Source organism: Cloeon dipterum, chromosome 4, assembly GCF_949628265.1.
Source record: "Cloeon dipterum chromosome 4, ieCloDipt1.1, whole genome shotgun sequence".
Classification (NCBI taxonomy): Eukaryota; Metazoa; Arthropoda; class Insecta; order Ephemeroptera; family Baetidae; genus Cloeon; species Cloeon dipterum.
This window is the reverse complement of record NC_088789.1, coordinates 13,914,016-13,941,697: the sequence shown is the minus strand read 5'-3', so window position 1 is coordinate 13,941,697 and position 27,682 is coordinate 13,914,016. Positions and strand designations below refer to the sequence as shown.

Here is a 27,682-nt window from a genome sequence, read left to right as displayed (position 1 = left end):
CGAGAGCCAACAGCGTCGCTGTTTGCACAGTGTCATTGTGACATTATCAGCGACACGCTCCACATGCCCTTTATTATCCATTCCCACCATAGCGGAAAACAAAAAAGTTGCTTTTGTCGCATTTTAATTCTACCACCTAATCAGCAAGTTCAGTGGCTGCGCGACTTTTAGTAATCTTATCGCGAACGTCGTGCTTTGGGTCTCACTTCAGGCACCAATATGTCTGACCGAGAAATCCGAATCAAGAAGATCTTGCGCCGCCTGGAAAATGAGTATTGTGGTGATGATTTCAGTCTGCGGAGGACAGTGCAACCCGATCAGGATCACAAACGCCGCGCCGACAGCTCGCTGCAGTTTTGGATTCTAGAAGCCAAGGGAATTCCGAACAAAAAGAGGTCTGTTCATTTCCTTGTTTATTGAAATCGCTTTCGGTTCTCTGGACTACTTTATTTATTTTTTTAATATTTTGATAATGGTTTGTTGATATGTAGGACACTAATGATTTCTCAACCGAAATTCATTCAACTGTCAATTGAACAGAGATATTAACCAGCACAATATGTTGATAAGCTTCTTAAGGAAAGCAGTCAAGTTCAAATATTTGGGGTTTTTTCAACTGAACAGATACTATATAAATTATATTTATAATTCGAACAAATTTACAAGAAAACCTAATTTTAGGTGATAAATTGCAGCGTTAGATTGCCATTATAATTTATCGTTTTCGCATTTTTTTGCAAGCCTTGCCTTTTCTTTGCTAGAATTTTTAAAATGTGTATGTATGCAGTGACTAAGCAAGAGTTAACAAGTATTTCGCACAATAACCTGGATGTTGTGGCTTTTGAATTTTAGATATTTCTGCGAGCTGTATTTGGACCGCACGCTTTACGCCCGGACGTCGTGCAAACAAAAAGGCGAAATATGTTTTTGGGGCGAGCAGTTTGAATTTAATGGCCTCCCGTCAGTCAACACGATCAATGTCCACCTTTACCGGGAGGCAGACAGGAAACGAAAACGGGACAAAGGCACGATAATAGGTCAGTCTTTATTTGGTTCAAAAATAGCCAGTATTCTAACTTTTCTTATTGCATCAGGCACTGTCAATATTCCTGTCCATGACATAGCGTCGCGCTATCTCTCCGAAAAGTGGTACCCTGTGTTGCCTCCGATTTCCTCGTCTGGCTCGACCAACGGCAGCAAAGACTCACCAGCGCTGAGAATTAAATGCAGGTTCCAAACCATTGACATCCTGCCGATTGCCAACTATCAGGATTTCCTGGATGTAAGACACAAAAATAGCATGTGTGGAAAACACAGACATGACATAACAAATTGAAATAAATTTGCAGCTCCTGAAAAAAGACTACTTGAATATTTGCGAACTGCTGGAACCAGCGGTTGGCGTCAAGGCCAAAGAGGACATTGCCACTGCCCTTGTGCATGTAATGCAGAAAGAAGGACTTGCCAAAAATTTCTTGGCTGATGTTGTTATGCTAGATATTGACCGCGTTGGTGAGTAATTTGTGTTTTTCTCTGTAACAATTGGTATTAAATTATTTTTTGACTGTTACTCTCAGATGATGAGCGGCTTACGTTCCGAGGGAATTCTCTTGCGACAAAAGCGATGGAGGCGTATTTGAAGCTGGTTGGCGACTCATACTTGCGCTCCACGCTGGCGCAATTTGTGGCTGAGGTCAACCTGGGTCAGGAGGAATGCGAGGTTGACCCTCTGAAGGTTGGAAGCCAAACTGCCCTACAGAAGCAGCAGAAGAATCTCAGATCCAAAGTAGAACTGGCTTGGAGCAAAATCCTCTCTTCTCGCCACTCATTCCCAACGTAAATTAGTTCTGAGAAGCTTTTGCATCCAATTTATAAGCTTATTTTAACAGGGAGCTCAGGGAAGTTTTCCACACATTCAGGCTCAGGCTCATGCAAGCGGAAAGGGAGGACATCAGTGATAATCTGATTTCTGCATCAATTTTCCTGAGATTCCTTTGCCCAGCTATTCTCTCACCCAGTCTCTTTGGAATCACGCATGGTAATGATTGCGCCATCATTTCCTCTGCAATCGAGGTTATTAATTAACAAAAATTTATCATACAGAATATCCAAATGAGCGAACAGCGCGGAATTTGACATTAGTGGCCAAGACACTGCAAACCTTGGCCAACTTCACCAGATTCCAAGGCAAGGAGAACTTCATGGAGTTCCTCAACGATTTTATTGAGCGCGAGGCTAATGCCATGAAGAACTACCTCCGAACTATTTCTGTAAGTTCCATTGTGCCCTAATACTTGCTAGGGAGACCAAAACTAATAAATCGCTTTATTGCAGAGTCCTTTAGATCGCAGCGTTCCCGAATTCGACGGTTTCATTGACCTGGGCAAGCAGCTAAGCATCCTGCAAACTCTGCTAACCGAGAGCCTTCCAAAATGCTCGACAAGCGGTCCCGGCTCTTCAAGTCTCGATCGCCTGACCAAAGTGCTGGACAACCTGAGAGTGTCAGCCATCACGCCAGTGCAGACCAACGGCGGCACCAGCCACCACCCACCTGTGATGCGCCAGCATTCCTCCCCGGCGCCCATGACGCCCAGACTCGCGCTTGTCTCGCAAAATGTCCAGACCAATGGCACTGCCCACAGACACTCGACGGACAGCGCCTCGCACAGTTACCAGTCCCTGCAGAGGAACATCTTCAGGTTCAACGACCCCACGATCAACTGCCCCGCAGAGAGCCTGACCATCAAGCAGATGTCTCCGATGGCCACCAGAGCCTCCACCCTGCCACGAAACTCTCACCTGCCGCCACCGCGTCTGCAGGAGAACGGCCACCGGTCGCCGTTGCCAGTAAAGAGGGAAATCTCAGATGACACCTCGTCCAACGAAGCCGACCACAAGGGCAGCCAACTGAGCATTTCTCAGCTGTCCAACGTCGCTTCATCTGGCTACCAAAGCTTTGCCTACAGCCAGAGCTCCTCGCCCGTTGACCCTGGAACCAGAGCCGCCCCGCTGAAGCCGGCCCTGGCCTTCAACAACCCTGTCTATCACATGCCCACTCCCCCGCATCGCAACCAGAGTGGTTTGTCAAGGCGCCGGCCGGAGCCATCGTGCAGCTCAAGCGACGAGGACTCTACCCCTCCGCCCAGCCCCCGCCCCAGACTGCCGGCCCGGCCACCCGCGCCGAGGACCAACCCCCACCAGAGCTTGGGCTGGAGGGCTGCGCAGCCGCAGTATCCCCAGTTGGCTCAGCTGAAGGGCAGAAGGAGACACTCTGACGAGTTGTCTGATGATTCTTCGACAGAAGACCGGCTCAGCAACAGCAGAGGGGTCATCAGCATTGTGCCCTCGCCCAGCATTGGACCCCCGCCACCAAAGACACCTGAACAGGTGAGACGCGCTTCCATCCCATACTTTTCCTCAAATTAACTAATGTATGTTCTTGGTCCAGTACGAAAGAGAAATTCACCAATTACAACTTTATGTTGAGAGACTTGAGGGTCAGTTGGCCCTTGCCGCTGCGAAACAAGTTGAGCACCGCAGCCACACTGACTGGGCCAGCGCTTTAGATAGATCACAAAGACTGGTTCAAGCTCAGGAGGTAAACGCAATAAAAATTTTGTTTTGTGAGAAACAATGTATGGTTTAAAATCTTGATTGGATTAAAAGTTACAAATAAAACATTTTTGAAGAAATATAGAAATAAACTGAAGAAAAAGTTGGTACTTGTAAATATTTTTATTATTTTTAACTAAAATGAACCTTATCTAGAATCTAAAGAAACATAAGTTGCTCTTGCAGGAAAAAAACGTACTAAAAGTTTCATCAAATACCAGTCATGCCTTTGCATGTAAAATTATTTCTGAGCACGAATTTTTAATTCCCTAGGCTCGTCTGGAAGCAGTCGAAGCAGCCAATGAGCGGCTGGTGACAGCACTGCAGCTGCTCAAGGAGCGTTGCGCCATACAAGCCAAAAACGGAGCCCTCACTAACAACAACAATAACAACAACAACGACAGTGTCACCACCAATGGCGCCATGAGATCGCCTGCCGCCAGTCTGTTGGCAGAGCTGGCCGAACTGAGGAGCAGCTCCTGCTAAGAACCTCACAGCTTTTACTAACCGCGCACTCTTTGTTAGAAGTACAATTCTTTGTATTAGTGGCGAGCCAAATATTCTTCAAACTCTTTCTCTTGTATAAATATTGCCTCTTTCACTCGCTTAAATGTATGCCTTGAGCTTGACAAATATCAAAGAAGATTTTGTGCATTGGATTGATAAACATCAAGCTAAAATGACCTGTTATTAAACCGGAAAGATGCTCTTCTCTGCTGATATGATACTCCTCATAGCCAAGGCTTGTATTTCACTCAAAAGACTTCTGCATTATGAAAGTATTCTCAGCACAAGATATTTTCCCCATAATATTCTTGTAAAGCACTTTGCTCTTGTTTTGCTTTGATTATGTATTCAAAATGTATTCTCTCACTAAAGAATAGCAGGCAAAAATGTACACACATTATTATGTAGTGTAAAAACACGAATGTTAGTAAAACATGTAGATGTGCTTATATATTGTAAACTTAAATTAGAATTATGTTCAACGTCTCTGCCAAGAATATCATTTTATTATTTGACGCTACGTCTTGTATAAAATATGCTTTTTCATTTGTTATCTCAGCGAATTGTGTATTATCAAAACTATTTAATTCTTTGTTGAAAGTCTGGCAGAATGGTTTTGTCAGATTTAAAATTTTTAAGAAAATAAACCAAGATCCTCAGTAGCCGACGCAGTAATGTTTCATTTTCCAAACAGAAACTAGCAAGTTGGATAGATTGAATAAGAAATTTAAATAATTTATTTTTTGTTCCAAATATATATATAATAGATATATTCAAATTAAAAGCTAACCTGACTGAAAGCAGACTAAATGAACGGATCCACCAGTTGAAAGAATACAGAGATAAATGTAGTTAGCCATGGATAGGTGAAGCTAGGCGTTGAGGACTGCCAATGTTTGGCCTGTTGCTGTTCTTGGCCTCCACATCCCTTTTGTACTGCTCCACCTGGAAATTTAAACCTTATTAACAAGGACAATTTTCACTGGGCCATAATCACCCACCTGAGCCTGCAACTGCGATCGCAGAGCCAACAGCTCCTTGCACCTTGGAATGAGAGGATCTTGGGTCCTCATGCTAGGGTTCCACCTGCAGTAATATCCTTTCCACAGTTTCATGTGCCTAGAATTGAATTAGTAAGGGTCACGACCATGAATTTTTAATAATATCAAATCACCTCATGCTGGCTACAGGCAAGAGCACGTGTCTGGCATGGAGAAGTCGACAGTACAAAGGATTGCGGTAGTCATCCAAGTAAGCATTCATGAATGACCAGAGCGATACTGTCTTCTTTTTCACCTCCTCCTTGTGCCGCTCTCGATCGCTGGAAACACAACGTAGGTTAGTGGAAGAACTAGCTCAAGTCAGAATGATTGCTGTTTACGTGTTGAACAAGAAAGTCCCAAAGCGGCAGGTATACAGGTGGTCCAAGATGTGAAGCAAAAAGGAGTCATTGAACTCAAATGCGGTGGGGAATTGTTGTGTCAGCTGCCAAACACAGTCAACAAACTGCAAAAAAACTGGGGAGCGGTCTGCGTCAGAATGGTGTTCGTTTCCATGGCCGATTCTGTGGGCAAACTTGTGCCCAAAGCTGAGCCACTCTTTTTCAACCAGAACCTGGAAAATAAATTATCTAGTTGCTCTCAAGTGATCACATTTCCAATTTCTCCAACCTCAAAGCCACGGATTGTTCTGTAATACGGGTCCAGCATGATCATTGCCAAACCAGTCAGCTGAGCGGTTCGGTCCCAGCCATCAGAGCAGTGCACAAGCACAGACGTTTTGTGATTCTCCAATCGATCCACAATCCGAATAGCGCCAGCAAGGATGTAGCGAATGTGTTTTAACCAAAGCGTGGATTCAAGGCCTGGAAGCGATAGGAAACACAATAGTCACTTTTAAATGAAAGTTTAAAAAAGTGCGGCGAGAGAAACTTTTTTCACGCGAAATTATATGGCGTGATTTACTAAATTAAATAAGAAATACCTAAGGCACATTTGCAAATTTTTCCAATTCAATTTGGTAAATTTGGATAATCCTTCACATTTTTTAATGAGTTGGTAAATCCCAAACAAAATTGCTCAAATGATAAGCAAAATTTAATTTTTAGGATTTAAATATGTATTCATGTGTTTCAAAACAAGATTTAAACAGATATTTATTCACTTAAGAGGACAATACTCCACGCAAAGTTTTACAATAAGTGAAGCCTTATATTCAAATATTATGTTAAAAGAGCATGAATTTGTTCAGTTCATCTCTGCTTCTGCGCTTTACTTGAGGGGCAGACTTTGAAGCTTGTTTTTTTATTTTTAGAAAGGCAAAAAATGCTTTTTCAAGAAATTGTAGTTTGGGAGTAACTGGCAAGGGAAAAAGAAACTGTTTAATTTTAGCACGCTCCCAAAGCGTCCCTGATCAATATTTATCCAAAGCGAGTATTCATAATAAAATCCAGAGTACATAAATCAATAAGCTAACCTGTTAACCAACGAGTTTCATCAATGTTGGGGAAGCATAGTTCTTTCAGCTTCCGTAGGGACTCACGCATGACATGGATGTTGTGAATGTCAAGGAAAACAAGCTCTGCGTTGGGATATGCATCTTCCGACTCATATCCACCTCCTTTGGCTTTGTTAGCAATTGCATTGGCACTCGGCCTGGCGTCTGTGATGAAAAGTTTGTGTGACTGGGCGTTGGCCTCAGTGATGAGCTGGATGTAGCGCTCATCTTCGCGGCTCCGTCTGCCAGAAACACCAACCAATGGCTGGGCACAGCGCAAGAGAGCAGCCTAAGGAGGGATTCACTCATATTTGAGATGTCATATGAAATTAAAGATCTTGTACTTGTGATGTGGGGTGGATCCATGAAAGGATGGGCACTCGCCCTCTGCTTCTAAATGCAGCCACAGCCTTCAAATCTTCGTCTGAGGCACAGGCAGGTACAGCCCAAATCTGAGGGTAGCTATCACAAATCTCGTAGTTCTCATTGACCCTGGAAATCTTCCAAGAGTCGTTTGGAACTCCCTGAAAAAAATAGTATCACCTTCTGTTAGTGTGACTGGTTTTAATTGATTCTACGTACCATTCTTTTCAATTCTGCAACTGGCTCATAAACGGCCCAGCCATCTTCAGGGAATGTATCCTGGTAATCAAAAGCAAAGAGAGGCAGGCTGTGGGACAGGGGAAAGGCACGCAACTGCAGTTTTTCAAATACGCTTCGCCTTGAGTGATTTTCTTGCTTGTGGGCAAATCGGAGATTACGCATGTCTTTGCAAAACACTTCGATGCCATAAGAGTTCTCTCCTCGACTTGAAACACCGCCAACTTTCTCAATCCTGCTGACCTGATGTGGAAAATAATTTTAGTTCATCATTCATTCAATCCAATCAAGTATCACTGACCACTCCTAGTGGTACTTCTAGGGTGTACAACGAATCTCGGTCTGTGCTTCGGAAGTGTAATTTGTAGTTAGTTACAGTGAGAACACCTGGTGCAGGACCTGTATAAGGACACAAGTAGGTCACATCTCTAGCAACACCTTGTGTCTTTTCTCCTGCCAAAAGAGGTAGGTCCTCTGGCCGTGGGGATGGAGTGCTCTCACTTTGTTGTCCAACACTAGAGGTCTCACCCTGCAAACAAGAGAGAAATTAATATAAATGATTCATTATTATTGTTGTTAGCTATCAAGACTTGAGACAAAAGTAAAAAGAATGCAAAGCTAGTGAGACACTGTATGTCATAAATGACAATGGAAGAGAAAAGGCGACTGGAACTACTATACAATTATGAATAAGATATTTATTTTAAAATTACTACATAATATATTATGTACATATCTTAATAATTAAACTATAATAATTTAACTGGTTTTGGATAAACCCTAAAATTAAAAAAATAAGCAGAATTTTACACATACAGTGTCATGTTTGGAGTTGACAGAGCTAGACTTAGAGTCTGAATCGAGGGAGTCGGTGCTCGCGTTTCTGGATCCAGCTGATGCAGGATTCAACATCTCAGAACTTCCGATTTTCCGATCCATCGTTCCCAATGATGCTGCAACCAGATCACATAATTTATAAGAGCACTGTTTCGGCAAAAGACTCGTGTGTACCAGGAATAAACACATACAAAACAGATACAAAATGAACGAAATGTCATAAAATTCAGGAAACTGCCCCATAATAGACAGTACAAATTGTTAACAATTTGATGCCACAATAATTGGTGACTTCCCTTCATACCAAGACTCCAAACACCATCACTCCATGGCATACATACATACCTATCAATCTAATCGATTTATCATTGGTACTTGTGGCTCAAGTCACCGGAAATTGTATTTTCCCGACGATCCAGACTCCCAGAACAATAAAAATAAACTTCAGATTTCCGTCACTGTCGGTCACACTCAGCTGCAGATCTGATATGGGCGGGGTTCTACGTCAGTACGTCACTCCACCAGCCTGCGAATCAGGTGCAGTAGTGATGGGAATTTTCCTATCGATAGTTTGAACTATCGATATTTTTCGGTGAAAATATCGATATTTCGATAGGTATTTTTGCTCAATCACCTATCGAATTTAGATATTTTTGGTCAAAACCTATCGGAAAAAATATCTCATGATTTTTGAGCCGCCACACCCATTTTAACAGCTGCAACCAGCGCGCCCATTTTATCAGCTGGAACCGCCGCGCCCATTTTATCAGCTGGAACCGCCGCGCCCATTTTAACAGGTGGAACTGGCCCGCCCATTTTATCAGCTGGAACTGGCCCGCCCATTTTAACAGCTGGAACTGGCCCGCCCATATTACCAGCTGCTACCGGCGCGCCCATTTCAACAGCTGGAACCGGCGTGCCCATTTTAACAGCTGTCGTTCGCTCACTCGTCACTCCCACATTGCACATACTTAAAACAAACACAACAGTAACAAAATAAATAATAACAAAACAAGCAATAATAAACTCAATCACAACACAGAGACAGCCGAGACAGGTGGTTGACACTAATGCGGTAAACAAGTCACACCAACTCTGGAAAGGCGGCTAATTGCATGCACTTAAAATCCTGATCAATTATACATACTATAAATTAATATTGTTATATGAGTTTCCTGTTGAACAATTTATCTCTATAATTACAAATTGAAAGTAATTGATCAATTAAAAGTCATCATTAATAAGACAAAAGAAATGGCGTGACGTCATAGTTGTTTTGTTTATTTTCTAAATAAGGGTAGAGGGAGCAATCGTGAGTGCTCGAGTGCTGCCACCTTTAATAAATAAATGAAATAAACAGTTTTCCACAATTTTAGGCGCGAACTTTAAATTTACTGCAACCGGCACGCCCATTTTACCAGCTGCAACCAGCACGCCCATTTTACCAGCTGCAACCGGCACACCCATTTAAACAGCTGCAACTGGCGCGCCCATTTTACCAGCTGCAACCGGCGCGCCTATTTTACCAGCTGAAACCGGTGCGCCCAAATTTAACCGGTTTTTTTACTTCCGGGATTTAAAACACGCATTTTTAAAGGTTTTTTAAAAACTATCGATTAATTGACTATCGATAGTTTTTCGGTTAACCTATCGATATTTTTTCGGTAGTGAAAAAAAACTACCTATCGGTTCTCGATAGGTACTTTCTCAAAGATTCCCATCACTAAGGTGCAGGTATGGGATTTTTTAAAAACACTGGCGCAATGGGAAATAGTGCTTATAGCCAAATCACGACCTGATCACGACTGCTTGTTCCATTAGACAAGAAAACAGTGTTAAAATTGACCAAATGAGTCTACCAATGTTGCTTTCCCATTCACCACACAACGCAGAGTTGGTATGAGTTGGTAGAGTAAATAAATAAATCCAACCGATTGAGCTTTTCATAAAAATATCCATATACTTGCTGTAAATAACATAGTTTTCGTTTATTCTTTGCATTATTTGTTTGTATTAGTATTTTGCTCAAATTTCCAATTTAATGTTTAATAATTCCATTTTTATAATAACCAAAGAAAGTTTGCTTGTGTAGCGTGATTTCTTACCGTGCATAACGTTAAACTAAACAAACATGTATCATAGCGAATAATTTTTTTTAATTTTCGCTTGTAGCCATGTGCTGTTAGGAGTTGATAATTTCGATCGATTGTGCAGATATACGAGCAGACCAGTGCTACAATTTATTTTGCTCTCTTCATTACCTAAAATATTTACATATTTAGCATATTTGTATAAGTAAAAGCAAAAAATTAAATGTGAGTATTAGATCTATAGAAGGAATTTTTCCTTCCATCAAGTGTTGAAATAAATGAGAGTCAAATATTAGTGTCACAGAATTATTTTTACTCTTGACGATTTTTCCATTCAATATCAAATTATCTCATTTCAAATTTAAGATGTTTTCATAACAAATACTCATTCCATCTAATGGCAGCAATCATCAACTGCGACAGAAATGAACTTGGATCGTCTCCATGCAAAAGCGTAGTATCCTATCACAGCTCCGATCAAAACAGATATGCCAAGGTAGAAGTTGTAGGTCATGACTACTAACATCAGTAGGTAACTAAGGGTTAACTGCAATGCATGAAGTCCAGTTTGCAGAAAGTGAATCTTGCTAAGTATTGCGTGTCTCTCTTTCCTAAAAACAATTTGATGCAGTTAATATCTTGCAAAAATATAGACAAATTGGATTTTTAACAAATTTGTCTTCAACTTTTATACTTACTCTGCAGATTGCTCAGCGGAATGGAGTGGCTGCTGGGATGTACCATATTTGGTGTCTGGATCCTCTGGTTTGCATTGTGGCATTTTGCATTTTGAGTATAGATGCTCCCTGTACATGTTTTTTTATAAATATTTTTTTATTTTTTATTTTTATACTAATCTTCAATTTAATGTATTTTATATTGTGGGAGTTTCATTCTGAAACAACATAACTTGGTGATTGGCCAAATTTGAAAATGACGATCATTTGCCAACCACATCCAACAAACACCGTATGTATACATTTTGCAACGGTGAGTATAGTGGACCAGCAAATAGATGTAGGCCGATTTGCTACTGTAGCTGGTTTGCAAACCTATCCAGAAGCTTTAGGGACAAAACAAATGTCTGGCGTGCTTCAATAAAAAAAAGCTCCATACAGGGTGGAAAAAGATGGCCACAATGAGCCCAAGCTCCTCAACGGGCCATTCAGGCGCCAGTTATTCGCTCAGTGATGTGATGGAACTCGGTTAGCTCAATAGCCCATGAGATGTACTGAGCAGAGGTTAAAAAACAATGTGAAAGCATTTCGGGCCCACGAATGACTTGTTATCAAACGGAAATTTCAAAGTCAAGAAAACGACTTGGGTCAAAGGTCTTGAACTTAAATAAAAAATTTAACACAATAAAAAGAGCTACAAATATTTTCATGGACAATTAAGTGAAATAAAAATAAAAAGGTTAGAGAGCAGAATCCCAGTTAGAGTTGGAATAAGTTTAAAAAATTCGTCCTTTGGTAAATCAGCGCAGGGCTTAAAAGCCATTATTTGATATTTTAAATTCCAGCTTAATCACTTCATATACCTGTAAAATCGAATACATTCATGCAAGAAGGCCATCACAATGAACGCAATCATAGATCCAATGAGGGTTCCAACATCTCTGATCTCCCATCCTTCAAAGAGGACCACCCTTTCGCAGTAGCGAAAATGGAAATACATCTAAGAGGCAACAAAAATCGTGAGTAAGGATTGGCTTAAAAATCAATGTTAAATTTAAATTGTCACCATCATTCTACACTCGTCATCCATTCTTGACTGCTGTTGCTGCGAAGTTCACTTTAAGTTACTATAATGGTTGGTTCTAAATCTGCGATGTGTGTCTCTGTCCACATTGCTCAAGCTTTTATATGGAACTGACCGATCGATAAGTGTGGTAGAGATGGAATCTTATCAACAGTCGCATTTATTTATTGCTGATTACGAGTGTTAAAAAATATTCTAGTTTTACAAAGATATTTTAAAGTCACAATTTTTTACACTAGATGGTCAGAACTGTTCGCTCATGAAATGGGGCTTTGGGCAGAAGCCGAAACTGGTTGAGCTTAATAAAGAGCTTTGCTATGAGAAAAATATCCGGGATTTCAATTCAACATAAATCAAAGCATTGTTCACTTTATTTCGCATATGGCAGCAGTATACCATACATATTATGACACAAGATATTATGTCCAACTGGCTCAGCAAAATTAAGTATTGTTAGTTTGACTATAAACGTTTTGAATTCTGTGTAAAATTTGAGAATATTAACCAGAGTAAAAAGAATTTTTGAGATTGACCCCCATCACTATTGGTGCCAAATGCAAAAGATTGGTGCAGTGTGCACCAGGCACGGACTAACTTGATTTAACAGTAATCTGCATATCAACTGCTGCAATATAAAAAATAAGAAACTGTCGAATGTTAAGCAGGCCGTACCTGTAGTTTTGCACACGGCTTTAAAACAAAGAGTCGTGTGCAAATTTCAGAGATAGTCAGTCCAGACTACTTTAGTCTTTAGAGCACAATCAGTCAGAGCTGTAATCTCAAGATGATGGTCCAATAAACCTTGTTAGTGCCCCTTCTTATCTCAGCCTGTTGCTGAGGTGTAAAATTTCAAATTACTGCGCGTAAGAGAAGGATTTATAATTATTCTGTGTAGGCTAAAATTGTACGAGGAAAAAATTGTTTTAGAAGGTTTGGCAGATGGAAAACACGCTAAATCTTTGTGCTGATGTGATATTATTTCAAAAAAATATTTTCAATTAAAACAAGAACGCTCTTTGATTACAATAAACTGCAACAAAGTCAAGTCTTTGATCAAAAATCATCCTACTACCGACATGTTACATTTTGGTCAGACAAACAAAAATAAAATACTCATTAACAATTTAAAACTTAAATGAGGTGTCATTTAACCAGTAAATGTGAAAAATCATAACATTAGACAAACTGCGTTGTCACTATAGCAGATTAATATGTATGCACATTTCCGACATAATTTACAGAATTTTTACACCTTTTAATGACAATGTTCGGTTACGTCCACGATTACGGATTTTTTCCATCCGAACAAAAAATAACCAATAGTAGCACCAACAATGACCGCCAAACAGAGCCATACGTTGAAGGTCATGAAAATAAGCATCAATAGGTAGCTTATCACTAGCTGAAGCACGTGCAGAGCAGTCTGGAGGGCATGAATGCCGCTCAGCATTGTTGGTCTGTTAACAAAAAAAGTATGCACTTTACTAAATTGGTTAAAATATTTTAACAGTGTGCTTCATTGTTTCTCAATTGACTTGAGCTTATTACCCTTTAATCAGATCAAAATTTCTAATCCCATTACTGCGGAGTAATTTAATTTTCCTATAAATATCCAGTGAACTAAATCATGCAATAGTAAGAATTTGAAAATACTTACGGTTGCCGATGAATGATTTCGGGCACCATACTGCACATGCAAGGAAAAGAGCAAGCATAAGTTTTGATAATTGTACAAGGGGATGGAAATTGTTGTTTACTTTTGTGATTTTAGAGATGTAATAAAATTGTTAATTAATGCAATTTGTAAAATAACATTGTTTTTAATTCCGCAATTATTTAGTTTCAAAGTAATATTTATTATGGTTCTGCTTTATTTAAGCGTTAATGTGAGAATTAAGAAAATGACTTATGCAACCATGGACAAAGCAATGAACCACAGAAGAGTTCTGAGTCAACCGAGTGTCATGAACGTAGGAGAAGATGTTTTGGTATAATTTTACTTACTGAACAACTCTTGCTTCTTCAGCGCTGCCAGCTTTTTCAGGTGGGGTCACTGATCTGTACTGGATTGAGTTGTTTGATTGCCAGAAAAGGTACTCCCTGGATAGAATAAATCACCAAACTAGATTAAAGATAATACTCAATAGATATCTGGCACCACTACCTGTAGTATTTCAGTCCTTCGTAGAGAGCAGCAATAATCATGATGCCAATCATTGAGCCGATGAGGGAACTGACACATTGCACCTTCCAGAAATCAAAGAGCACGACCTCGCAGTAGCCAAAGTGGAACTGTTGGAATATAAATATAAATGAAATAAAAAATTAAAACATACAAAGTTTATATTTTCAATATTAAATAAAAAAAATAATACATATATTCAAATTTCAGGATCGGCCGACAAAATTAAATGTGACCTACATTTATTTTATTGTTCATCATGAATAAACCACATCCCATACTTACAGACATCGACATCATGTGGTGGCCCATGTTCATATGGCTGCATGCGTCCATAGGAGGCATCCCGGTTGTGTCTTCCGCAGCGCCTAATAGGGATTCCACGGTTGAAGAAACCGGAGGTGGTCCGTGATGACCGTGGTGTCCGTGGTGACTGTGATCCATCCTGTAATCATAAAGTAAACACTCAAATTTATCTGTCCAAAACAGAATGTAAAAATTGAGAGACACGCTCTTATTAAAATATCGAATTTTTAGAATGGTAATCAAATCAGCAAGCTTATTATATAACATATTAAAAGAGCCTGTTCCATAATAATGTATTGAATATAAATATTAAATACTACAGTACTTAAATGGAAAAAAAGCTTTTCAGGGCGAACCAGCCCACACGTGAATCTACAAATGAAAGACAACGTCTTTAAAGGAGGTGAAACGATATAATTATTTTACGCTTGTGCGCCATGATTAAAGAGTAAAGTAAATTAGGACAAGAAAGATTTCGCTGAGGAAAACAATCCGCTAAGCTATTGCAAAATACTTGGAAAACAATTCTTTGAGAAGTGGCAATGTTGCAAAGTTTATGTGAGAAGAAAACTGCCGAGATGACTTCGTCACTAGAAAGGAGCGTAGTAATCAGCGTTTCGAAGCATGGAGTCAACAAAAGTGCTCTCTATTGTACACAGCAAGGATTTCAATTGCCCTTTGTCAATTGGACCCTCCATTAATACTCTCTCATGCATCAAAACCCAACTATGTTTCGAGTTTCAATAAGCGAATCGTTTGTTAAGCCAATCTATGTCTTTTTTTCTTTCCAAAAGGTCACAATTTTGTTAAGGAAATCGTTAATAGAGTGTAATATGAATCTTATCAACGTTTCTCCATAATCTTGAACCTGCGTAGACAATGAAGTGAATAAAACACTAAAAATCATTATTATTTTACAAGTTCTGAGAGTTAATTTTTTGCGATAAGAAGCCCTTAAGGTTTATTATTCTTTCCTGGTCGCGTCCAAGTTACTGAAGTTACGGATTGCAATTTATATTCAAAAATGAGAAAGGATTATTTGATGCATCTTTAAGATCAAGGGAAACACACGCAACCATAATGATAAAAACGACTTGCTCAATGGCATCTTCGTAACTAGTTTTATTGTCATTTGTTTAATGCGCAATGGTATTAAATAATCAATTCACATAGGTATTTTCTGCATCAAATCAAACATATATTCTAGATTAACAGTAAATACAAACATGGACGTTATTCAATATTGTGCGACACTAAAATAGAGTTGTTTTAAAAGCAAGATAAAACAAGTAAAAAAGCTACAGAAACCAAAAGTGAAGGAACGGGAAACAGATAACCGAGAATTTTCTAAAGTTAGTATAAGCCATACTAATTGTAAATAGCAGAACGATGTACACAATTGAAGGTTGCACAAAGACGGTCAAACGATAAATTAACTTAAGTGCTAGTAATTTCTGGTAGCAAATATTATTATTACCATCGGTCTTTTTAAATCTGCCATCTTTATAGAAAGATAAGTTTTTAGGTTGGAGTTATTTTTGCTGCGGTTATTTTTTTAAAAAATGTGCGAAACAGTGAAAAATGGGTCAACGTTCAACCAAAAGAGTGTTAGGAGGTTAGCTCGTTTCTTATTGACACGCACGATTGGAGATCTAACAGAAGCGTTGCCATGGTTTTGATGCTAACTAGCCTTCTCAGAAAAAAACTTTTGAGGCTACTGACAGTTTGTTCCAAAAATAAATTAATTGCCACGTCAATTAATTAGTTTGAAAAGTTTATTCTCGCTGATCTACTGCAAGAGAGAGGCATTTGAAAAGCAGTGTTGCAATGAACTGTGATATTGCCCAATGCGTTTGGTGCCTAATGGGGCTTCCAATTCACAATCGTGAAGCCCTCCTCCATGGCTTGAACCAGATGGAATTTTCATCGAAATTCCATTCCTCCCCTCGAGCACGCCGATCAATAGTTTTTCTCAATCTACAGCATTAATTTGGCAAAAAAGCGGAAGTAAAAGTGACCCTTAAACAACACAAAATATGTAATAACTTCTTTTGCTTTTAAAAACATCCTGACGATGAGTTTTTACTGTAATATTTATTTTTTTATGGTATTTATTGTAACATAAATGTTTAGTAATAACTCATCAACAGGAAGTTTTTAAAAGCAAATGTTCACAAAATATATGTAATAACTTCTTTTGCTATTAAAAACATCCTGACGATGATTTTTTACTATAATATTTATTTTTTATTTTGTTATGTTATTTATTGTAGCATATATGTTTAGTAATGACTCATCAACAGGAAGTTTTTAAAAGCAAATGTTCACCATACTGCAAAAACGATTAAGTTACGCAATGGTTTGGAACAAAAAGTGACTATTTAAATGCGAATTTTAGGGCAGTGTTTTGTTTGAGTCGGTTTGAGTGAACAGAGCTTAACGTCATTTCCGCGTTAATTTATTTTAACGTAAAGTGACGATGAACGCCGCGAAGAGGATGCCTTTATTGCCGGGGCAAACCAAAACTCCAAGGTTTTTTTCAAGGCTGTCTCTTTGCCGCAAAGCCCAAGTTGATAGTGAAAGTTTATGTTAAAAATAATACAGAGAACATAAGAGAATATAAAGAAAGAAGACAGCAAATATATTTTGTTATTAAAATTTTTGTCAGAAATACTGAGTCTTTGATTGACTCAAGAAAAACTTGACCCGTATTTTCCAATAAGCACGTTTTCATCTCAAGAATGGAGAGCACTAGTAAGTGGATCGATCTTTTTAAGTGCAGATAGTGAAAGGAAAAAACACCAAGCGACGGGTAAAAGGAAATTCCTGTATCAAGGCACCTCTGTATACAGGTACATTTGCGCTTTCTCCTTCTGCTTGCACCAATTGGTTCCTAAGAAAATAAAGGACTTAAATTTCTATGAGAGCTCACAAAAATGACAGTAAATGGGTTTACATATTAGTATAGAACAAAATGAGCAAAGTTATTCAGTACAAGAGTAAATTATTAGACCAATATTTAAACACTTTCACTAAAATTTAGCAGTAAAATAACTTCCAGGAATTGCATAATAATTATATTACATTGATTGAGGCATTGGAAACCACAAACATGTAACGGTGTCAAATTAGCCTGATTGGCATTGACGGATTTAAATTCGAACATTTTTTGACACAGAAATCCTGAAACATATTTGAGCGATGCTTTTTAGGTAAATAATTATCAAAACACAATTACATATTTCAAAAATATCGTGGCACAATAAAATGATAAAATTTAAATATTTTCTGATAATTTTACTTAGCCTCACAATTTCAATCGTTTAAACAACCTGATAAGAGGGATCATCAGGATTAATTTCGAAACAAGTTCTTCATATAATACGTGACAGTGTGCCGAAAAGCTATTCACGGTTTTATTAAACGAAGAATTGTTTTCAATGGCGCATTGTGTTATCTAAATATGTATCAGTTAGAAGTTTTTTAATCAAACAGAATAGAAACGAAAATGATCAAATAATTAATTATTTGTCATTAATATATTTACATTTTTTCTGTTTATGACAGTAATAAAATAGAATTACAGCCCATAAGTATTTTTACACTCTAAGCCAATCATGATGCTAATGACTATGGGCAACTTCTGTTTCCTGTCAACTAGGAGCAGAGATCTAAGGATAAAAAATAACTTTGACTGACCTTTGATCAAGTAAGGAACAAAGCAACAAATACATAAATTTTAGTCTATATTAGGTCAACGCTTGATTAGATCGATTATCAGTATTATTCTTACCTACTGATTGCGTGGAGATTCAAGAGGAAATCTTAAATGAACTCTCCACTGATAAATCCGCTGGTAACCGCGAACAAAAACACGATTTCTCTGCAACTAGACGGAGTCGACAGACAGGCTAGCTGGCGGCACAGATGTGGAAAGAATGGGTCCTGCAACGCCCCCCTTTTCTCTCACGTCTAATAACGGGCTTTGTATACTGCTGCCACCTGCGCTATTTAAAGGGCATTTCAAGAAGTGCCGCGTAGGCAACTTGCGAAACACACTAGCCGGGCAGATTGCATAAACTTTAAAATAATAAGTTACTTTCACAAATCCACAATTTATTGCAAGATTTCGTTGACACAATAAAAATACAAATTGGATGGTTACAAAGAATTTTGATGTCCATGTTGATATTCTTGAGCTCTGAATCTTAAGCTGGCAATGCTCGAAGAAACACTGTAAGGTGATGGACTAGCACCATAAGCAGCTGAAATCAGATTAAAGCCAATGGGCATTATATGGAATTTTCATGATGCATCTTTCTGTGAGGAGAATTTAAAATAATTTTCATACTTATTTAAAAATAACCAGCAATTCCGACTTACATAAATTACATCCTACTTAAAGATTGACGGCGTAACAAAAAGGTAAAATTTTCTTTTAATGGATTTTATTATTAACAACCAAAATCAGACTAATGGTACAATTCACATATTCACAATCTAAGGTTTTCATGCTGCGGTCTCCGGTGCTTTAGCCTTGGCCATCATTTTTTCCATTAATTTTGAAGCCTTCTGTGCCTTCCTCTCTTCCTTTTCCTTCTTCTTCTGCTCCTTTTCCTTCTGCTCAAGCAGCAGTTTGAATTTCTCATCTTTAGGGTCAACATTGTAGCCAACAAGCCGGCGTACTTCTTCAATTAGTCTCTCTCTTTTTTCTTTGGCTAGCTCAGCATCTCTTCTCTTCTTATCAATCCTGGCTTGAAGTTCCTTCTTCGACTGTTCAATTTTGTCAAACTTAGCAGCCAAATCTGCTTGCCGTTTAGCGGTTTCTTCTTCAGCCTGAATCTTCTCATTCTGCACTTTCTCCATTACAGTTTTCAAAGATAGAGGTCGGACAGTAGCCTCATACGCATTTTTGTCAGCAATTTCCTCCTAATTGAAACAAAAACACACAGTTTTAATTTGATTGCCTTGAAGTTTATTTATGTACTACATATGTATAATAACCAACCTTATTGGGCCACAGAGCACCTAGAGGAATGTCTGTGCCATCTATGCCGTAACGTCCAAACATTCTCTTCTTGTATTTAACCGAGTGGTGAAACCAGGCCACGGGCTCCTCATAGGGCTGCATTCCGTGCATAACCCTGAAGTGATTTTCCCTTAGACGAGACTTGTTTCTACTCTTTTCAAGATGACGGCGGCTCTCCAATAATTCTTCGTCCTGAAAAGATTCATTAATAAGAACGAAAACAAATATTGACAAAATGATTTTGATTTGAAAGATTATATGTGTTCCATATTATTGACCTTTCATGTTAAAATATAGATTTTTTACTGGGAAAGGATACATAATTGTATATCTAAATATGATAATAAAGATTTATGAATCTAACCTCCTGATCTTCAAAGTCGAATTCCTGAAGTTCTTCCTTCGCCTCATTTTTACTGGAATATCTTCTGACGCAGTCCAAATTATATCCAGAAATTTTCCGCACTATTCGGCATTCTGTATTCAAGTTAAAAGCGCCTACTCTAACACTTTTTCGGCACAAACTAAGACAGGCACGTGAAACGGAGGCTGCCATCGTTAAGAATGAGCACAACAAATACACTGATTGGCTGAAAAATCTAGACAAGCTGCGCTTGGTTACGCCCTCACTTCTACGGCGCCACGGTTCTCAATTCTCAAGCAGCAGCGAAAGGCAGCCCACACGTGTCGTGTCGTGTTGACTCGTGTACTTTGTTCACTTATTAATAAATTTTGAATGTTTATATTTTGCCTAAGAGCTATATTAATATAGCCTTTGATAAAATGTCCCCCAAGGTAAACCAACCTTTTTTTGATTCCGATCGTTTTTCTTTGATAAATATTATTATTTATTGTTTTTATTCCTCATGTTTGGAATATTTCGCCTAGAAAACAATGCATAAATATAGAAATGGGTAAACTCGATTGATTATTATTGAACGCAAAAAACATGAAGCAAGACTCATCAGAATTCTCTAGGTTTATATATGGTATTTAATAATACATATATATAATGTCACAAATGATTTGTGTTTTAGTAATTATTATAATCTTAACAAGACCTCTTGTGAATGTAGACTAACATGGAGCTTTCCAAACTTTCAAAGCTTTTAATAGCCGGCTAATTACCACATTTACCTATATTTAATATTCAAGAAAATAATGTTATGGTCATTCCGATTTGTAGGTATAATGACAAAAACATTAAACTATATACTATAATAATTTAAATTGAATATCATATTATGATCGTCGAAAATATACTAACCCGTCATGAGAGCGCATGACGGCGGCGATGAGTGAAATTGTGTGGCAGACGACGTGGCTGTTTTCCAGCATTGCGAGGTCACAAACGGCGTGTAATCTAAACCAGCTGGCGAACCTACCACCGGCACTGAAAATAAATGAGACAGAAACACGGCATGACTTTATTAAAAATTTGCTATAAGACGACTTGAAATAAGTGACCATGCCGGTCACAATAAATCACCTTGGTCGCTTTGTGCTAGGTGCAGCAGCGTAGAATCCCTTGGAGCTAAACTGATGCCGCTGCTCTGCTGCGGAGAAGGACAGCAGCCCCTTTGAGACAAAAGGCTTCGTTCGTTTCTCCGGAACTTGGCACGTCGATTTTGAAACCAGACCTAAATTTTATTTCTTAACAAAAGCTGATCACAAAAAATTGTAGCCTTGCCTGTACTCGAGCCTCGCTCAGGTTGACTCGCCGGGCAAGTTCCTCCCTGACAAACGCGTCAGGGTAATGCGTCCTTTCGAAGACTCTCTCCAAAGCAGCTAGTTGGGTGGTGGAAAAAGTAGTCCTGTTCCTGCGCTGCTTTCCCTGAGAGCACCCTGAGGGTGGCATGCCTGGTTGGCGGCGATGACGAGCCACGGACGGAGACCCTGAGGTGCTCAGGTCGTCCCTGCAGAAGGATTCGTCGTCTGTGGATAATAATTAACAGATATTGAGAGGGATCCAGAATTTCAAAATAGAATGGTTGAATTCTGTTTTAATTGGAGAAGTTTCACTCGGGTTGATAAATTGTGCATGACAATGCGCCCAGTTTGAGATGTCAGCACGCGCTTAATTAAATCGCTTTCCTCGCGCTACGTTTTTTAATGCCAACCAACTTTTTGCTTTCAAGAATGAAATTGAGGAGCTGCGCCACGTCTATTAAATTTTAGGTTCATGCGAGGCTGTTCATTTATTATTATTCGGATAAAGTGAAAAGCACTTTTTGCTACCACGTGTGCAATGCACAGTGCGTTCGTCTTTCTTTAGCCAGTTCGCCTTTGAGATGCTTTACTTGCGCGCCCAATAAACAAACTGAACCCTTTATTCTCTCAAATCGGCATATGTGATGCGTTCCAGACGACTTGCTGGCGCTCATTGAAGCAATTTTTTTGCAAATTGCTATGTCACGAATTGCTTTAAATCTTTTCTTCACTTTATGCAGGCTTTATGATGCTGGATATTAATAATTTTAAAAATGTATTAAATCTGGAGTTGAAATTTTTCTAGAATAGTTATAATAAAAAAATTAACGACTTAGACAGCATACTTCAAAAAGGGATTTTAATTTTTAAACCTGCTCATTATAAATTCAGACTGTAATTTTTGGCCACAAAAATGAATTGAGACTAAAGATGTCCTTAATCGAGACTTTTCAATTTAATTTTGACAGAAAGAAAAAGCTTCGCTCACCATTAAATTATAGTTTTTCTGAGCAATCTTTTGATCGAACAAAATAGCCTAAATTAGTGTTTTAACTACCTAAAGGAAATATAAGCGAAAAATCAGCGGCTTGAATTTGGAGTACTTTATTATTTATTGATCTTACCTAGTAACATCGCGAATGAATATCATGAGCGCACGGGCCTCATTGGAGGAAGACAAGTTCAGAAAAGGACCACCTCATCTTTTACTGCCCCCGCACCGGGGTCTTTTGGTTTGAAACGCTAGACACTCGTCCCGTGAAATTAATTCAGGCATACTGGAAAGGGGCAAACCAGCAAGTATATAACGAGTCGGACTACTTCCGCAAACCTCCCAAATCCGAATGGACTCGTCATTGCATATCAAGAGAATCAAATGTAGGCGCAAATCAGTCCGCACCCGCACTCGACCCCCATAAACATCGCTTGGATTGTCACATTGCAAATGCACGCAAAGCATTTACTCAACAATATGCGAGTCAACAGCTTGAGGAATCTATATATTGGAGCTTACTGACAGGTAGAAGACAAAATGCCATTTTACCGCAGTAATAATTTTAGGACTGTAGCTACATATCAAAAGAAGTAATGTATAAATATGGATCATCAAATAAAGCCGACATTTTTTAATTTAAAAAATTAAAGCCACTGTGCTCAAAATAAAATGTGTGTGTCCCAAAGATTTCCTGTCAGCACTTTCTGTCATAGAGGCAAGAATTTCAAGGAAACGGAGTAGAACTGTCTGCAGTCTTGAAATGAACACGCATTTTTTGATTTGGCTCGTATTTGAAATAGTATCGAATTTCGAAGTGGGTGTATAAATATAGCGAAATAGTCTCGTCATTAGAACTTGCTAGGCGCAGTCGAGTTGTTCAGCGCGCGAAGAGATGTTAGTGGCGATTTGCTTCAATGAAGCACATCGAGTGACTTTTGAGTGACAAGGCGCCTGGGCCGTGTGCGCTTCAAGTGTTCAACATCCTCGCGCCCTGTCGCGCTTTGTTCCACATATGCGAGAGAACCAGAGCTGCTTATTGCGTTAATCAAACAGCTCATTAATGCTTCTCAATCAGAAGCTCGAAAATTTGTTCTACAGGGGCTGCATTTTAGAAGCATAAAATTTTCACGGTAATATTCACCAGATTTTGAAGGGAATTTTTGCGCATTATCTGCATCAATTTTTTCGTCCCAAAATCTATTCCTCTCATATAAGATTATTTTAAGAGGAAAACCATAGCATTCAGAAAATCCCATAGTTTTATGAAATAACATTCATGAATGTTTTAGTTCATTAACAGCAGATTAATTTTTTAAGCTCGGAAGCGGTGTTCATTTGACAATAAATTAAAATATTGATTGCCTTACCGTCTTCGCTGCGGTCAGACTCAAGGAGATGGCCCCTGCTTTGATGTGATCCAGCAGGCGCGGCTGGAGGAGCCACAGGTGGGGCTGCTGCCGCACGGTCAAGTTGCAATAGCCGGCTCACAGAGAAATTGCATGTGTTGTCTGAGGTGACGGGCACTCTGGAGCACTGTGTGTAAGGCTCAAGGGGCGGGTTAGCCGCACTCAGGGTCGAACTCCACGGACCCAACCTGTTTGGTAACCCACGAGGCTCATTTAAATATGTACATGGTAATGCTTTAAACTTATAAAGTTTTAGAAATCGATCACCAATTAAACATTCTCTACTTTGATTGAAAATAAAATAGCTAAAAATTCATAGCACGGAATAATATTTATGTGTCCAATTATATCTTAAAATCTTGTTTAATTTTCTTTTAGGTAAATTGCAAGAAGTTAAAAATGAAGCGAAAATCGTCAAGTGAAAGCGAAAAATAAAAAAAGGGAAAATTTAACAGCCCGCAACGAATAATTCTCAATTATAGAGCCTATGGCTGTTAAATCAAATTAAGAATCAGTGATGCCCAAAGTTGTACTCACATGTTGCAAAGCAGATGCGATCAATGAGAGCGGGCTGGCTCACCCCAACGCAAAACAGTTCAAACTGACGAGGTGGATTCGGGATTTGGTCCAGCCCTCGGCCTCTTCGCTCCTCCTTTAAATGCAAGCGGACAAACATTTCTCGTCTCCGCGCCGCTCTTCGGGCCTCAATTGGATAACTAATTCAATTTTAAAATTGCTCGAAATTGAGTTACTCTTTTATTAAGAAGGCAATGGGGACTAATCTTATTTGCTGTTCACAGACCCCCTACAATTAAATACAAATAAGCATATATAATATATGTATATTTTACTCTAGATATACTCTCTCTTCAAAAATCAAATTGTTTCTCCCGAGTTCTTAAGAGGACGAATTCGCTAGGAATCCAGATATTGCCTGTTTATTTTTAGTAAATTTAACTTTTTTCTGTTAAAACAAAGCAATAAGAGGGGTTTCAACCGTCACATTTAATTTGCCAGCTACTTGAAAATTCTAAAGCATAGATTTAATAATTAATTAAATTAAAATCACATTTATAAATTGCACTCTCGTAAAGCAAGTTGAACAGAAGCAGACGTTCCGCTTTTCATCTGTACGCGGTGCTGCTTTTCATTTTCGCACGGTCTGCAGCGCAAATTAGATAAACTCAACAGATTTTTCTTAATAAACTAATTGCCCTCTCTCTGAGTCATAGCGCGCTAACAAGAATACGTTTGGCGTACAAATCAAATTACGCGAATTAGAATTATATATAAATGATGATTATCTCAAGTTGTTGAAAGTAAAGCATAAGTAAAATACAGAAGGAATCAACTAAGGCATTTCTTAAGTGCTCTGTTCTTGTATTTTTATTAGAAAAATATTTTCAAAGAAACACTGCATGTAGCCAAAAATTATAACGTTAATATATAAAGTCGAGAAATTGGATAAATAGAGACAAGAAATGTACAACTGCAGCTGAGAGAAGGAATGTTGATGCAAAAGGGTGACACAAAACTCATTCTGCTTTATGGCACGCATCGCAGCTCTAACTCATGAATGTGTTTGATCATACACACATAAGACGTACTAGTGACAGGTGCGCGGTTTATGTTTGCGAGCGCAAGCTTTTTCTCGTCGCTTCGCGAGACTCGATTCATGTGGTCGGTTGCTCTGTGAACTTCATATATATATTTAGTGAGGGAGAAAAACATTTATTTATGCTTCCTTCCAAACCATATTTCTCGGCCTACTTTAGGAAAGGAATAAAAAGTTACCAGTTTGAAAAGCACTTTGATTAACAGCAATCATATTTTTCCTTCTCATTAACTCGCTATTTCTATTTTTTAAACTACGCAGACGATTTTAAATATGGTTGCCAATTTAAGAGCTGCAGAGAATAAATAGGGAATTATCTGGATAAATTAGTTCAAATCATAGGAATTTATAAATTAAAAATTTATGCAAATGTATTTAGAAGGAAACAAGTATCCATGCTCAAATTCCCTTTGATTTTTTTGTTAATGCACGCGCGGAGAAGTTTTATAAACGCGATAGATATATAATACTTTTAAATTTCTTGGTCTTTGGCCACCCCTTGTGCTTTCTTTGGTGTGGTCCCCAAAAAGTAAAAATTTGGCGGAAGTGCAGTTTATGTTCGAGGGGTGTGTTGGAAGCTGTGCGCTGGGGTAGTTATTCGAGCTGGCTGTAATTAGCAGAGCGGTACAACATCCGACCTGCCGGCAATTCATCTCGAGAGGAAGACGAGCTGTCATCGCGCGCCATTGACTTGCAAAGACAAAATATAAATTATTCTCGATCTCGGCACAGGCCAGCAGGCGTTAATTAAGTTAAGCTCCCTTCCAATTATCTCGCTAATCAAATTAATTAGGCTGGCGCTCTTGCTAAGAAAAATCTTGCGTTTGATAACATCATCATCTCTATGCCACTTTCCTCGATGACTTTTTGCGCCGGGCCTCTTCTCGGAGCACATTTTGGTTCCTAAGAAACGCAAGCGAAGAAAAAAACGTTGCAAGCGCTTTGAACCTAGTGTCGCGCCTCGTCGTCTCTTCGATGATTTTTAGCTTTTAATAACTCCATTGTTTCGTTTTACGATTGCTCTCGAAGCAGGAACAATGGGTAACGAGAGGATAAAAGTTGTGTTGAGTGCACGATGCCGGTGGCCTAGCTTAGCTTTTAAAATTGGATTTTTCGCTGCTGCGGTTTTAGCGGCGCCTCTGCCAGTGCCAGGCATTTATCACGGCACAGGGGCTCATTAGCTAGCAAATCAACACATCCGCTCGAATCCATCATAGTTGAATAGCAGGGATATTTCGCCACCCATGAGTTTCTTTCCACGTTAAAAAGCTTTTATTCGAAAATCCTGTTAGTAAATTTAATTGATAATTATTCAATTTAAAAATTTAAATAACAACATTGTCATAAAATGAAACAGTATATAATTATGTCTCGTCGGGAAAAATGTTTAATTCTAATTTAAATCTTCGCGGAAAAATTTGTGCTTATTAAAAATTTAAATTAGTGAAGTGAATTTATGTGAAAAAATTCAATGTAATGTGGTCAAATACTTTTGGGTCTATAATTTTTAATCAAACATAACTTTGCACCAAAATTCCGTAGGCATACAAACCACAAACCATGTTTGAAGCGAGTTAATCAAAATAAATTTAAGTTTAAAAAACAAAATTATTTTAACATAAGACAGGACCAAGAAAAACTGGTAATAAATAATAGAGAAGAAAATCTTTTTAAATCAAAGAAACTTTTTGGAGAGAAATTTAGTTAATTAAGTGACAATCTCCTCCAAACCCTTTGTAACAGATAATTGAGTTAATTAGGCGTGTTCCTACCCAACTTAGTGTCTCGCTCATTATGCTGAGAGTAGGCAATAAAATTTGCTCTGCCTAATAAATATTAAGAGCGAAAATCACACTCGCTTACTTTGTGCAGTAGCTCGGGTGGACTTTCGTCGACGCCACCGAGGTGTTGATGATGATGAGGCATGTTTTTCTAAATTCGTTCCTCAGCTCTGAAGATGATTTTGAAAATAAAACCTTGTTTCATCTCGACGAACGCGCCCCTTGCCGTAGTATATTTAGCCAAAATGTGTGCGCGCCAGCAGATATAAAAGCCAGCGCATTGTCAAGTCCAATCAATGTCTATAAAGAGACATTTAACTTGTAAACCAAAATAGACGAGACGGCGTTAATTTTTTATGAGCTCGCGCAGAGTGCCGCGCACAAACACATTCTGTGGTGCGACGCGCGTAACGTTACTTTCACAACGCTCCTGAGATTTCTTAAGATTACAAAAATTTACAGCTAAAACTACGAAAAAATTATTAGTAAAAAAATACTTCAATTGTATATTTTCTTAGAAAAAGTTGATATATTGAAAATCCTCACTGTTATGGGGGATGTAGTGAACTGTTAGGCTGAAACAGCCGCTGTGGAGTATGATCCGCGTGCTGGTAAGAGCTATTCTAGGAAAATCTGTGCAGCGCTGATTTTGAGCCATTTCTTAATTTTTAATTTCATAAATTTACCTGAGTGTATTCTTGTTTTTAAATAAAAGTAGTCATAGAAAATTTATTATACTGTAATTTTGTTAAATAT

At 38.6% G+C, this 27,682-nt stretch overlaps 5 protein-coding genes across 17 annotated transcripts in view; 1 reads left to right on the top strand and 4 right to left on the bottom strand.

Moving 5' to 3' along the window:
- The window catches only part of raskol (Ras GTPase-activating protein raskol), a 97,768-nt gene extending 92,982 nt beyond the window's left edge, over nt 1-4,786 (top strand). For all 9 annotated transcript variants that reach the window (XM_065490144.1, XM_065490141.1, XM_065490143.1 and 6 more), the window contains 10 exons: nt 294-395; nt 853-1,037; nt 1,095-1,282; nt 1,350-1,512; nt 1,578-1,836; nt 1,890-2,038; nt 2,104-2,270; nt 2,335-3,387; nt 3,449-3,598; nt 3,886-4,786. In XM_065490144.1, coding sequence (XP_065346216.1) covers nt 294-395; nt 853-1,037; nt 1,095-1,282; nt 1,350-1,512; nt 1,578-1,836; nt 1,890-2,038; nt 2,104-2,270; nt 2,335-3,387; nt 3,449-3,598; nt 3,886-4,098 — 2,629 coding nt within the window. In that variant the 3' untranslated portion in view covers nt 4,099-4,786. The remainder of the gene's footprint in view (nt 1-293; nt 396-852; nt 1,038-1,094; nt 1,283-1,349; nt 1,513-1,577; nt 1,837-1,889; nt 2,039-2,103; nt 2,271-2,334; nt 3,388-3,448; nt 3,599-3,885) is intronic.
- A 43-nt stretch (nt 4,787-4,829) lies between these two features.
- On the bottom strand, nt 4,830-8,557 carry mtm (myotubularin). The gene is made up of 11 exons (XM_065490149.1): nt 8,398-8,557; nt 8,032-8,168; nt 7,517-7,744; nt 7,198-7,458; nt 6,960-7,139; nt 6,595-6,904; nt 5,790-5,983; nt 5,501-5,733; nt 5,294-5,440; nt 5,121-5,238; nt 4,830-5,064 (listed from the first exon to the last, which is right to left on the bottom strand). The coding sequence occupies exons 2-11, from the start codon at nt 8,152-8,154 to the stop codon at nt 4,972-4,974; spliced, it is 1,887 nt and encodes a 628-aa protein (XP_065346221.1). The 5' UTR covers nt 8,155-8,168; nt 8,398-8,557; the 3' UTR covers nt 4,830-4,971.
- A 1,877-nt stretch (nt 8,558-10,434) lies between these two features.
- LOC135942572 (high affinity copper uptake protein 1-like) lies at nt 10,435-12,024 on the bottom strand. Its single transcript, XM_065488748.1, has 4 exons — nt 11,886-12,024; nt 11,683-11,819; nt 10,841-10,948; nt 10,435-10,753 (listed from the first exon to the last, which is right to left on the bottom strand). The coding sequence occupies exons 1-4, from the start codon at nt 11,907-11,909 to the stop codon at nt 10,537-10,539; spliced, it is 486 nt and encodes a 161-aa protein (XP_065344820.1). The 5' UTR covers nt 11,910-12,024; the 3' UTR covers nt 10,435-10,536.
- An 835-nt stretch (nt 12,025-12,859) lies between these two features.
- On the bottom strand, nt 12,860-18,344 carry LOC135942570 (high affinity copper uptake protein 1-like). Of its 4 annotated transcripts, none has more exons than XM_065488745.1 (7): nt 18,189-18,344; nt 14,371-14,530; nt 14,068-14,195; nt 13,908-14,003; nt 13,561-13,590; nt 13,452-13,505; nt 12,860-13,360 (listed from the first exon to the last, which is right to left on the bottom strand). In XM_065488745.1, exons 2-7 carry the CDS (start codon nt 14,527-14,529, stop codon nt 13,159-13,161), a joined length of 669 nt encoding a protein of 222 aa, XP_065344817.1. In that variant the 5' UTR covers nt 14,530; nt 18,189-18,344; the 3' UTR covers nt 12,860-13,158. The 4 variants fall into 4 exon arrangements, with proteins under 4 accessions (XP_065344817.1, XP_065344816.1, XP_065344818.1 ...); XM_065488744.1 differs by having other exon boundaries at nt 18,185-18,341; XM_065488746.1 differs by lacking the exon at nt 13,452-13,505 and having other exon boundaries at nt 18,185-18,339.
- Nucleotides 18,345-18,486: 142 nt separating this feature from the next.
- LOC135942569 (paired mesoderm homeobox protein 2-like) lies at nt 18,487-24,319 on the bottom strand. 2 transcript variants are annotated; one of them, XM_065488742.1, is made up of 6 exons: nt 24,068-24,319; nt 23,492-23,718; nt 21,111-21,355; nt 20,910-21,060; nt 20,688-20,813; nt 18,487-18,656 (listed from the first exon to the last, which is right to left on the bottom strand). In XM_065488742.1, coding segments are annotated over exons 1-6 (855 nt in total). In that variant the 5' UTR covers nt 24,070-24,319; the 3' UTR covers nt 18,487-18,552. The 2 variants fall into 2 exon arrangements, with proteins under 2 accessions (XP_065344814.1, XP_065344815.1); XM_065488743.1 differs by lacking the exons at nt 20,688-20,813; nt 20,910-21,060; nt 21,111-21,355; nt 23,492-23,718; nt 24,068-24,319 and adding exons at nt 18,889-19,320; nt 19,400-19,612; nt 19,785-20,007.
- Between the last annotated feature and the right edge of the window lie 3,363 nt (nt 24,320-27,682).